At 50.3% G+C, this 12,794-nt stretch overlaps 1 protein-coding gene across 1 annotated transcript; it reads left to right on the forward strand.

Annotated features, from left to right (window-relative positions):
- Positions 1 to 8,284: 8,284 nt before the first annotated feature.
- LOC119108882 (diuretic hormone class 2-like) lies at positions 8,285 to 10,338 on the forward strand. The gene is made up of 3 exons (XM_037232424.1): positions 8,285 to 8,397; positions 9,441 to 9,548; positions 10,212 to 10,338. Exons 1-3 carry the CDS (start codon positions 8,285 to 8,287, stop codon positions 10,336 to 10,338), a joined length of 348 nt encoding a protein of 115 aa, XP_037088319.1.
- Positions 10,339 to 12,794: the final 2,456 nt, after the last annotated feature.

Here is a 12,794-nt window from a genome sequence, read left to right on the forward strand (position 1 = left end):
TCAGGGAAGCCAGACAGCACGGCTTCTTTGAGGGCCAAGATCTCAGGATCGCGCTCTGAAGCCGCTTGCACCGCCGACAGCGCCGTATCCTCGAACGGTGATGCAGCTGCCCATCTCCGTCGGTGCTGGTCACAGCATGGATCGCCATGCTGGAGAGCTGGCAGGAGATCTCCTTTCCGGTGGTCTCGTCATCTCCAGTGGGCTTCTCGACCGGGTGCCTCGACGGGGCGTCGGGAATGGCGTGCAGCTTCCCCTGCCTCCATACTGCCACGAAGCTGTAGGGCGCCAGGCACTCCCGCAGGCGTTGGAGACGAGGATTGGCAACATCCTGTAGACTCTCCCCGTTCAGAATGGGGATGAGTGGCCGTGAGCGGTAGCGACTTCAAACTTCTGTATCCCTTGCAGGTAGATGGCGCACTTCCTCATGGCCCAGACGATGGCCAACATCTCGACTTCGATCACGGCGTACCTCGTTTCTGTGTCTGTCAGGAAGTGTGATTCACACTGGATCAGGCGCCAGTTTCCCGCTTTATCTTGCTGCCTGAGACAAAAACCGAGGCCCTTCAGGCGTGTTGCGTCTGTCTCAAGGACCGTCCTCCTATTCGGGTCGAAGAAACCCGGAACCGGCGGCTTTACCAGCACCGTCTTGACCTCGTTGAAGGCCTTGGTGTGCTCTTCCGTCCACAGCCACGCGTTCCGTGGACGGAGGAGCTGACGCAGCGGCTCTGCAGCGCACGCTACGTCTGGAGAGGACGCTCCCATCTGATGGACCAGGCCGAGGAAGGACCTGAGATCCGTCAGACACTCCGGCTGCGGGAAATTAGAGACCGCCGCCGTCTTCTTACTGTCCGGCGCGTTGCCACTGGTTCCGACTGTGAAGCCACAGAACTCGACTGTTTCCGCCGCGAAGACACACTTCTTCGTGTTGAGAGTGATTCCGTTATCTTCACAGCGGGCGAGGATGTTCCAGACGTGCCGCAGATGGTCGTTGTAGTCGGAGTCCCATGCGATGACGTCATCGACGACCTTGCGAGTCCGTGGCACGTCTCCCAGGGCTGGGTCGCCTCTCTGGCTGCAGACGTCACCAGAGGAGACCAGTCCCATGGCCGCCCTCCGGAGCCGGAACCGTCCCCACGGCGTTATGAAGGTGGTGAGGTCCTTGTCCTCCTCTCTGATGGGGATCTGATGATAGCCGGGACCTTGCGTACGAAGCTTGGGAAGAATCTGGCCTCTGTGCCGATGGATGACCACCACGGCGTCGTTGGCGTGGCTTACTCTCACAGGTGATGCACGGTCCTCCTTATTACGAACGTGTTCAGTCAGCCCTGGTTGAAGTCGACAGTCAGCGACATCCAGACAAAAAAAACACGCTCCGTTCTCTGATGTTCTTGGGCACTGGGCAACCAGGAAGGAATGGCGCTAGAGCGTCGGATGACCCACTTGCTCGATGACTTCCTTCGTATCATGTCGTCAAGCTGCTCCCGTAACCTCATCACGCCAACAGAACGGGATGGCAGCGAGGGGCGTGGGTCCGCGAAGCGGGACGGCATCTTCCGTGAGCTCGATCTTCATTGTTCCACCAGCCATCTCCCGCAGGGGACCTGAAGCATCAAACACCCGCGGGAAGGCGGCCTTCATTTGGCTGAAGTGCTCCTGTCTCTTGTGGAGCGGCGGCACTCCGCGAGATGCCGCTCCCACCGTCTTGAGATTCCACCGCGGAGGCATCTTCTGCGTCGTTGTCTTCACACATCGGCTATCTCGTGTTGAAGATCTATGGTCGTCATCGGCCTCCTCCCGGTCGACATCCTCTTCAGCAGCAACTCCAGCAGCATCTCCAACAGCATCTCCAGCAGCTGCAGTCATCGTCATCGCCTTTATCTGCTGAGGGTAGTTCTCGGGAAGAATGCCGAGCTTGATGCTGTCGTGCCACGAGAGCAACGGGCCATTCAGCATCTTCACGACCGCCGCCTCCACGGTGTGTTGAACTCGCCCAAGCTGAAGTGTGAGGCTGCAGGTGCCAAAACACTGCATCTCCCTGCTGTCCGCGCTGAGCAGCCTGGTTGTCGGTGGCGTCAGATTGCTCCGCCTGATGCCGAACCTCTCGGCATACCGCAGCGACACAGCCGACGTCTCAGCTCCGGTGTCGGACGTCCGGTGGGTCGTGGTCGTTCCGCCTCCGTCCGGTCGATGAAGCTGCAGCTCGACCCGTGGCAAACAGCGCGCCGAGACGCCTCGTACACGGACGTCGGGAACCCGTCTGACGCCCTGGGCCGGCGCTGCTGTCACCTGCTGCACAACCTGGACGGGCGACTGGACGCGTGAACCGCTTTGGCGGTCCTGACAGCGCCGACTGTTGCTCCTGCCGCGCCTCTGTCGTTCAGCATGCTGGCGCCGGCAAACAGCCGCGAAGTGTCCCTGCTCCTGGCAGTGAAAGCATGAGCGCCCAACCGCCGGACACCTCTGCTCATCCCGGGAAGCCGCTCTGCCGCAGCGGGCGCACTTCTCTCCAGACTTCACTGCTGACGACGATCGCCTATCTCGCTGGTATCGAGATGGCTTGGCCAGCGATGACGTCACCGGCTGCCGGATGGCTGACATGCTGCTGCTGGCGTTCTCAGACGAACGGGAGATGTGGGCTGCCGACTGCAGCGTCAGCTCCGGCATCTCCAGCATCCGGCGCCTGGCGTCCTCATCTCAAACGCCGACCACCAGCCGGTCTCGGAGCCAGTCATCGATGCAGAACGTGCACAAGTCGCAGAACGACGCTGTCCCCCCCAGCGCGCAGAGAAACTCGTCGAATGTCTCGCCCTGCTGCTGCACGCGCGTGTTGAAGTCACGGCGATCGATGATGATGTTGCGCTGGCGACGTAGATGATGCTGCATGTCCAGGACGATCTCGCCGATCGTCGCGCCCGTCGACTGAGGCAGCCCGAATCTGACAACCCTGACCCAGTCGTCATCCAGCAGCGCGAGCAAAGCAGCCCTCTGCTCCGCTTGGGATAGGTCTAAGGGGCTCGTCTTATGTACGGGATATTTTGTGGACCAAGCCTTACCTTTGCTGAAATCCCGCTACGGTGATGATGTTCTTGCCATGTTGCTGAATTTTGACGTTCGTGGTAGTCATTTTCCGACCTTGTAAAGCCCTGATACCTTAAAACCAACCGCCTTATATGTATAAAAGCTGTATCATATTGCAGCTATATTTTTGTTTTGATCCAAGGTATTATCTTGTGAAAAACATGCATACTTTTGTAGACTGGTCTAATGTATAAAGGAGTTGGGATGAAAACAAGGCATGTCAGGTATCTACAGGATGCTATGCCGTACAAAATCAACATAAAACCTATCGCGACTTCTTCAGGCACCAAGTGTACTAACATTTCACGAAAATGTTTTGCATTTCCTTGGTCCAATATTCCTTTTTTGTCCATATTCACTGGGGGGGGGGGGGAGGGGGCGCATTGGGTGGACTCAAGTCAGCATCAATATACAAAGTGACGCCCCTGGTCCTGGGACATGCAAACAACGGGAACAACGGGAAAAGGCCCTGCATAAGGCACGGCGATTCGTGAGACTGTGAACAGGAAGACGGTACAGCAGCCAGCGTGTTGAGGACATTGTGTGTTGGGCCAGCACTTGAGCGTCATTACTTCCCGGCCGTCGACGTTTTAAAATGGACCAAGCAACCAAACGGATTTTGAGTCGAATTTGACATAGCATTGGCCTCCGTGGTGCTTTTGGTTAGCGCGTTCGGCTGTTGACCGGAAGGTTGGTGGTTTGAGCCCATCTGAGGGCATACCTCGCTGGCCAACTTTGAAGAACTGAAATTGGTGTATTGCTGGACAACGGGGGTCTCATCACCAATCAGTATGGTGACCGTTCGTGCCGAAAATCAACATCACGCCGAACCCCTGACGCGCCCGCCGCCAAAATATCTCAAATGAGAGGGATAAGCACCTCAGACCCTTACTGAGTGGAACATCGCTGTGCGCGAGATGCGTGCGGCTATGGCCTCTGGGGTGCGCGCGACGTTTTAACATTTGCTCGGGAGCGAAGTCAATTTGACCCGGAAAGGTTTCACGGAAAGGATTTCTATGCGGCGCGACATAGCCGCTAAATTTTGCATAGCTGTAGACAACTGACCAGCAGATTGTTTAGTATGCATCTCTATGATAGTTCCTAGGCGACACAATAACTGGATTAACAAATTCCACTGACCTGGGGTCAGGGCCAAAGGTCAGATTCAGGCATAAACAACCTGTTTCATTACCCGGCGCTTATTAAATGCAAAAATCAAAACAGTTCTTTAGCATTTTGGTCACTATGACCTTGGAAAGTTCATGCAAGGTTACTAACCTTACGTGAGCACCAGTGACCTTTTCCTTAGAGCAAATGGTGGTTGCATGAGAAGGTCTGGATCACTTTGGACATATGCCTGGAATATAATCTTGTGTGACGTTATTTAACCCTAAGATCGTTATCTAGGAACCTCACGCTGTGACAAAAATACATTCAAGTACAGACCAACACACCCTGAAAATTTAGTGTCTCTAGGTCCTATTTTCTGAGACCTCTGGGAAGGGGGGGGGGATCAGATTGACCAACACCAAAATGAAGAGCATGCAACCGGCCACCCAGGCGCGCGTTAATCCGACTGTGGAAAACATGTCCACATGTATCTGTCCAAGCGCGATCCATCTGGCCAGTTTACGTTTACGTTACGTTACGCTACGTTTACGTTTGCGTTTACATTTACGTTTACGTTACGGTGGCATCCTCCATACCCCCAACACGTTTGGCTGTTAGTAATACAATTTTTGTTTTCATCCGCGATTCGTTTCATTACATTTACTCTTGACCCCACCGGAGCGATACTGCTGTTTTTGAAAAATGCCTTTGGTACATTGGTGTTCAGTCGAGCGTTGATCTAAACTGCCGCATATCGCCGACACAGCCCAAACGCAATGTACACTGTTGGCATACTGCTGTTGTGAGCACTATAACCCAGTGGCGGACAGAAATAAGCCGAGATTGATGGAATCGCAGTTACCATTAAGTTTAGCGATTGTGCTGTAAGTACGGCCTGAAGATAACAAAACCGGTGAGACCATTTTCATCTGCGACAGACCCCTAAAAGCTGAAATGATTTCACTTTTATATAGATAAGGCAGTAGCATTAGCCTTATTCCTCGGGGAAAACCAAGAGAATGGAGATAACGTTGGGTTGATATTTCAGCAGAATGCCTTTATCCAAACAATCACTGAGGTGTGTTGCCGCTTCATACACTTCGGCCATTGTTTCGAAAAAAGACGTATTGTCAAAATGTTACCCGACTACATCTCCATTCTCCTGGTTTTTCTCCAAGGAATAAGGATAGCACCACCGTCCTACGTATGTGAATAATGTTCCTTGCCAATGCACTGAGCAACTTGGGGAATTCCACTTGTGCGTTCGATCGTCAGGTACTACGCTTCAACTCAAACCGCTGCCGCAATTCAAGTGCCAGTGGTGAGTTGTCTGCTCACATACGGCCCATACCAGACCGATTTTGACCGACCGACCAACCGACTGCTGCATAAGGAGAACGTCCCTGCAATAGCCGAGTATAGCACACGTATCTGAAGCAGGACAAAGCCCCTCTTTCTATGTATCTAACTACAAGGTAAGGTTTGGCAGCGCAATCTCTGGTCAAATCCTTTGAATTCATTGGCAGCCGTTCTGAAATCACCCGGCTAATTGAACGGGTCCGGTTTCGCGTGGGCCATGCGCTGTTCTGATTGGCTGGCGGTGCGACCTCGCCCCATTGGTCCATTGGTCACCGCTGTCTCGTGGGGAATTGAATATAAGGTGCCGGAGAGGCGGCACCAGCATTGCAGTCGGCGGTGGAGCAGCACAGCGTCGACCACGAGGCGATCTCCTCCCGGGACAAGCACCGAGTGAGTCTCACGCTGTTGATCTCTCAGCGGTCAGAACACACACGTGTAACAATCCGAAAGACGCTCTTACGTGTGCACATTTCAAATGAATTGTCTTGGGAGACGTACGTCTAGTGCCGTTATGAGAGTGCCTTAACACGCGCTCTGGTGGAGGGTCAAATTGACCCTCGAAGGTTTTCCAGAATGCTTTCCCAACGGCGCTGCGCAGCTGCGCCACATTTTGCATAGCTGTAGACAATTGAATAGCGGATCGTTTGGTTTTTAAAAATTCAAATGCACCTCGTAAGGCCACTGACCTACAGTAGGTCAAAATAGGGCATGGATTCTGCGAAGTCAATCTCTAGGGAGTCGTTCAATTTGATGCAACAAAGGAGTGTTAGAAGAGAACGTGCATCTCTGAGATACTTTCTTAGGCAACACAGCAGGTAAATGAGCAAATCTGATTGACCTAAGGTCAGTTTTGAAGGTGAAGCCAAGATCAAAGTCAATCTGTTCTAGTACTTTGGGACTTGCTACATGGGATAGTGTCCGATGCTCATTCCAAATGTATTGATGTTATGAGCCGCATTATACATCTTCCATGCATTTCTCAAATATCAGAATAGGTCACCGACCTAAAATGACTCAGGCCAACATTTTGTTTATCGGAACATACTACCCAGCGTAATTTTTGTCGCTTATTCAGATGCGAAACTCAAAGCAGCCCGGTACGATTTTTGTCACCATTGCCTTCGAAAGGTCAAGCAAGGTAACTAGCATTAAAAAATCTTGCAATCTTTTGCTTAGAATAGGTATCTGGGTTCTGAGGGCACTTAAGAGACCAGCCTGGAGATTGATCTTGTTCGACCTTACTTGAACCGAAGATCATGACCTAGGAGTCTCAAACTTTGACCCAAATGAGTCTAAGTACAGGCCAACACATCCTGTGAAGTTGGTGCCTCTCGCTCTCTTAGCTGCTGAAATATCGGGGGCGTTCAAATCAAGCCCCACACGAGCGAATGGTATCAAGCCGGCCACGCGAGCGCGTGTTCAAGTTCTTTTTTAGTGCTTAACAACGAAAAGTGTACAGGTATACGTGAACGGGCATGCTTGTCGTAATGTAAGAGGCTAAGTGGACGTTTGTCATCTCATGGTGCATACGAAGCAACTGTAAGCAGCCGTTCAGTGAAATATTAATTACTTCTCATAATGAGCAGCTCCATAGCAGCCAAGCCGTCATTAGCACAGCTTCCAACCAAGCTGCCATTGTCACTCCCAGGTGACTCAGTAAGTCATGGTCCTTACACACAGTGGCCTAAAAGGGCGTTCCTTGTACTGTACTCATGCTATGCTATGCTATGCTACGCCATGCTATGTATTTTTGCTCATGCCATGAGCTGACTAACGCTGTCACTGTTCTGCAATTGATGATTTATGTGCTGTGGTGAGCTGTAGTTAAATCATGCCTGGAAAAATTTCATTGAGAATAAGCTGTGCTGCTACAAACATCTTTGTCAAATGGCTTAATAGCATATACTGCATTTTGCAAGGAATTTGGATCGTGGTTTAAATTTATCATTGATATTCTCAGCCGCACGGGTCTTTAAATGGAACGCCATGCATCAGATCAAGGTTTCATTTTACTTCCACAGAACTGAGGTTCGGAGCCTTTGGAAGCTTTCTTTACAGCTAAAATCCATGTTTAGCATAGAGCTTTCTGGTAATGTTCGCCCCGAAATTATCACCCACACATTAATAACCATGGAAGCGGCCGAGACCTTTCGGTTTGGTCCGGTTGGTAGTCAAGCTTTCATGGTTTGGGATCGAATGTTCGAGGCCCTGTCCTGCGAACAGTAAACACACCACGGTCACCGTCATCTTGCCCCGAGCCACTGCTGCGTGACCAGATGGTCTTAACCAGACCCACACAGAGGTGGGAGGGAGGCGGGATGGTGTACTGAGGTACAATATACCAGCTCGGCTTCCACCAGCGGGGTGCTGGTGCAGCTTCGGCGTAGATTTCACCGGTGGACGGTATTGGCTGCGGCCTTGCTAACCCTCATGCAATGACAGGACAATCTACCTTTCAGGTGGTTGCCGTAAACCTGATTCTTACTATTGAAAAAATACATTTTTTAACAGCCACAATATAATTACGGAACATTATTCCGCTATATGCTTCGAACGCAGCGCACTGCACGTAAACTATGGCTGTCCAACATGAGATGTTTTGCAATCTGACCATTATCCTACAATATCACTGGTCCGACTTGAGTCTGACCTTGGCTTGACCTGAAACTGGCCTGACCTTGACTTGACCTTGCCCTCTGACCCTTGTCTGACCCAGACCTGTTCTCGTTTCAGGCTCATGACTCGTCACGTATCCGCTGTCAGCGCCAGCGTCTGGTTAGCTGTCATCGTCTGTTTCGTCTTCTGCTGGTCCTTCAGTAACGCCAGCATGCACAGGGAGGACGCCGAGAGGTGGGTAACTCCGCGTGTGTGTGAGGAAGGAGGAGCAACTGGAAAAGGTTGGGCTTCAGGTTTTGGTTTCGAAGGCAGAGAGCTGTCCTGACAACTGTATGATCCCCACGGGACTCAGTTTAATGCACTTGTTTATGGTTTGTCATGCTTTGCAACTGGGTGTAGCGAAGTCCAACAATATCTTGATTTAATATATCTTCGTCGATAGTGTAAATAGCCGTGTTTATTTACTATCAATAGCGCATTATGTCATAACTGCAATGCTGTGTTGCTGCTGTCTGAAAACGACAAGTGGTTGTTGTCTGGCCTACGACTCTAGCATGGCTTGTCTCATGACTGCCTACCTTTAGCAACTGCTGATGAGGTACTGGCTGGTACGACACTAGTACGACATAGGAAAGCTTGCAGATTCTTTGCATATGACCGGCTGTGTCACAAATAGAAAATGTAACTTCATTGTGATTAAAAAATGCATGGACCTCTTTCACTGGGCTAGGGTACACCACGGGCACCATGCAAAATAATGTATGCGCAGCCAAGAAGGGATGGGGCTCCATGTCTCCCACCCCTAACCTCGAACGTTGTATAGGACCTTAGATGGTTAGGGGCAGAAAACTTAAATAATGATGGCTAGCTATTACTGACTTCTCCTAAAAAAATTCTGCACCCTTATTGGGATATTGAACAGCGCGACGGAGGTCCTATGTCAGGAAGACAAATTTACGTAGATTTCCACAATGTTGAATTAAATGCCAACCAAACATGTATGCGGCATAGTGAAATCTTCTCTTGTTTCGGCGATTCATGCCTCATCTAGCACCATTTGGTGGTACCGTATCAGTATGTGTAGCGCAGTGGGTGGGCATGTAAGGGGAAGCATGTTTCAGTTTACTCGCCGCACATCTTGTACGTAATTTTTCCCATAATGCCATCCTAGATGCATAACGTTTTGATGCACACTGATCTATATCCGGCTCCGAATCATTTCCGTAATGCGGTTGATCGCATGGAGTGCCCGATTGACGCTAATCTCCACTGTGCAGGAATTCATGGGCGGACGATGTGCAGAACGTCCAGAGCGACCCCTACGTCAGCGAGCTGGTCAGCCGGCTACGCACGCTCGACGATGCAGAAGAGACTAACCTCGCCCAGTACGAACTAGATAGATATTTCCGAAAACACGTGCCGTTTTTCCACCTGTACAACAATGTGCCGGCCACACCTGCTGCGGCGCGGTCCGTATACGCCGGGTAGGTCGCCAAGGCTTCAATAGATGTCGCTGCCTGCCGCCTGCCTACTCGAGCATCGTGGCCAGGCCAAGAGAGAACATCGCAGTAGAGAGCAATTGCATTTTACCTCGGTTTTACGGACCTACCAGGCGAAATGGTTAGGATCGAATGCGCTTACTCGATTGCTTTTTATGTGAGTTGCTTATCCCTGTTTTATTTGAGGGTGATGAATGGCGTTGTCGGCAACCGATGTTTCACACGAGACATTCTTTTGATTACTATTGGGTTTTGATCTATACCTTAAATGGGTGACAATTTAAGAAGCATACCATAACAAGAAAAGCACACATGTTTTAAGCTATCGTCACGTGCCTATCTCATAGGGAAGCTCACACGTAAACTACATGCGTTGCTTGAGTGTAAAACTTATACGTTAAAAGTTACGAAATTCATTTCTTACGGCCCAATCCAGAGAAATCAAATCACGCGCATAATTTTAAAATGTGCTGAATGTCCAACGCGTACCCTGTTTATAGCGCAGCAAGAGCGCAGCTTTCAACTTCTGACTGGCGTTTTTCTCCTCAGCAAGCGCGGGCTGGACTTCGGGCTGGGCCGTGGCTTCTCGGCCACGCAAGCGGCCAAGCTCAAGATGGGCCTGGCGGCGGCGGCCTTCCCGGGCGGACCCGGCCGCCGGCGACGCTCCGTCGAGTAGACGCTCCATCTGTAAACTCTGACCTCCATCTGAAGTGCCCCCCTCTGCCCCGGCGGTTCCGTGTGGAGCTGACGGCACCAGCTGGAGCGTCCCCCAGTCAGCCTCGGCGGACTGGATCCGGTGGTCATGTGGGATCAGCTGACTCCGACGGGATGGACCGCCTCGGGTCTATGAGCCAACCAGGAAAATGCCTGGGAGCTTGCTGAAGAGGCTGCAGATGGTGTGATCAGTGGTGGAACCGCCTGAGCCTCAGTTGAACCCGCAGGATCAGCTGCTCCCGCTGATCCGCATGGCTGCTGGTCAGTCACTTCTCCGCCAGCCAAAAGTTTGCTGATTGTTTACTCGCGCACGGGACGGCCTTATCGTTTTCACCATGTCGGAACCATATACTGAGAGTTGTTGATCAGGATTGTGTGATGTGTACCATTCACTTTGCTGCGCCTCACCTAACGTCAAGAGTAGCCGTCATTTGGAAGCCGTGTTTTACGTGATTGGGTATCTCTCGCAGTCATTTCAATTGGGGATATGACTCGAACGTTCACATGGCTCTAACGTCTGCAAAATACGTAGCGACACCGATCTATGTGGAGGCCAGTTTTGCCACGTCACAATTTCGCAATGGGCAGCACCATACAGGCGCCACCGTGAGACAAAGTTGTTCGGTGATTAAAACAAATATGTAGAGCATTTTGCCTTTTATTGCAAATACAAATATCACCTCGTGGACACTGTGTTTTAATGAATAACCATTATCATCATTTGCGACAAAGGAGCAGAAATTGCATTCTGGTAAGCCACAGATGACCGTCAGCTCTTAAACAAGCGTGCGGCGGACAGTCAGGTCATAGCGATGGAGCACTCTTCAGTGCCTAACAACACATCAGGTGCCCTTAATGCGGTGATAACATGCTGCATCGTTACGATATCCGTGTTCGGTGTGCAGCTCCTTAACTTTAGGCCATCTGATCTTCAGTGGATCTAAGGTCACATGATCCTGCCGGCTGAGATCAGCCACAATGGGAACGCCCCAGTGCATTTATCTCTGAATACGCTGCCAGTGCGTTATTACACAATTCCCAAGGCGGTTACGCAGTAAAGATGCGTGTATAGACGAGCGCGCCCACCAGCGGACCCATGATATACTTCCTGCGACTGCTGACAAGACCCACTAGCACACACTAGCAGCATTAAACAACACACGCGACACGCGTATCCCATGCCACTTACTGGTGGCATCCATCACAGAGGAGCAGATGGAGGGTCTCATTGGTCGTATTCTGTGATCTTGTAGAAATCGCAGAACAGCGAATATAATGGTTTTTATTTCTATTGTTGAGTTTTCACTTAACATTCACCTATAATTCATTTTCCTACATATTTTTCGCGGCAAATCAACCTTTTCAGCTCGGTCCATGATTAGCCGAAAAAATAAAATTCCGCTGCGGAATTCCAAGTGCTATGTGAAAGGAAAGGGGCAGACTAGATGCTAAAAGCTAAGGCTAGATGGATCTTAGATTTCAATATCCGCGGATGTGTTCCGGCCGCTGTGCGCGTCTTGGAAGAGAACAAAGTACCAGGCGTGCAATTTTCCATTTGATAACGCCAACATGCCAACACAAATTTCGCCGCGGCCACGTTGTTGCGAGAAAAGTCAAAATTCAGAAACGGACGTTTTTTTCTTCTCAAATTTGGGTCAATAGCAAATTTAGCACAAGTACAAAACGGTTGAATGTTCTCTGCCGGGTGACACGTTTTGCACGAGATGGCCATTTTTTCAACAAAATTTCACGTTGGTTGTACCTATCTGAAAACCTATCGGCACTGGACAGTTTATGTCACACCATAGCACGGCGAAGGCAATTCTGCGTCAAAACAGGTGTAACGCAACACCTGTGCAGAATTTCAAAACGGCCGGTTTTGGGTAATAAAACGTTCCAAACTCATATCTCTCGAAACAAATGAAAATAGAAGGCTGCTTTTACTTGCAAACGATGTAAAACGATGTTACCACATGTTGACTACATTTTTGATCACTAGGTGATGACGAAAAACTTAAGGCGTGACCATTTTTCGAAAAAATGAAAATGTTCCGAACGCGATTTTTCATTTCAGAATAAAAGGACATGATCCATTCAGTGTGTAAATGCAGCGGCAAGTGTTTCTGTGTTTGCAAATAGTTTCTGCAGCAATTGTAAATTCCACATCGAGCGCCATTTGTGAGTGTTTTTTCTCATATAACTGAAAAACTATACATCCGTTGATTCTTTAAGTTACACCATCGTGTTTGCCGTGCGATTACGCGTCGAATGACTTATAATAAAACATGATTGCATCACTGGAAACATGCAGCATTCTTGATGCGCGCAAATTTCCATGGTTTTGTTTCTGAGGCCCGCTCCGTTTGAAAGCAGATTGCCGGTGCAAACGATACACATGGTGGAACAAACATTCAGTGG

The sequence above is a fragment of the Pollicipes pollicipes genome, unplaced genomic scaffold, assembly GCF_011947565.3.
Source record: "Pollicipes pollicipes isolate AB1234 unplaced genomic scaffold, Ppol_2.1 Scaffold_6950;HRSCAF=8241_pilon_pilon_pilon, whole genome shotgun sequence".
NCBI lineage: Eukaryota > Metazoa > Arthropoda > Thecostraca > Pollicipedomorpha > Pollicipedidae > Pollicipes > Pollicipes pollicipes.

What these genes read in the sequence shown, in the direction of transcription:
- LOC119108882 (XM_037232424.1), top strand. Translation starts at nt 8,285, where the DNA reads ATGACTCGTCACGTATCCGCTGTCAGCGCCAGCGTCTGGTTAGCTGTC. An exon ending in CACAGGGAGGACGCCGAGAG is followed by an intron (nt 8,398 to 9,440) that starts GTGGGTAACTCC and finishes TCCACTGTGCAG; the next exon opens with GAATTCATGGGCGGACGATG. An exon ending in GAAGAGACTAACCTCGCCCA is followed by an intron (nt 9,549 to 10,211) that starts GTACGAACTAGA and finishes TTTTCTCCTCAG; the next exon opens with CAAGCGCGGGCTGGACTTCG.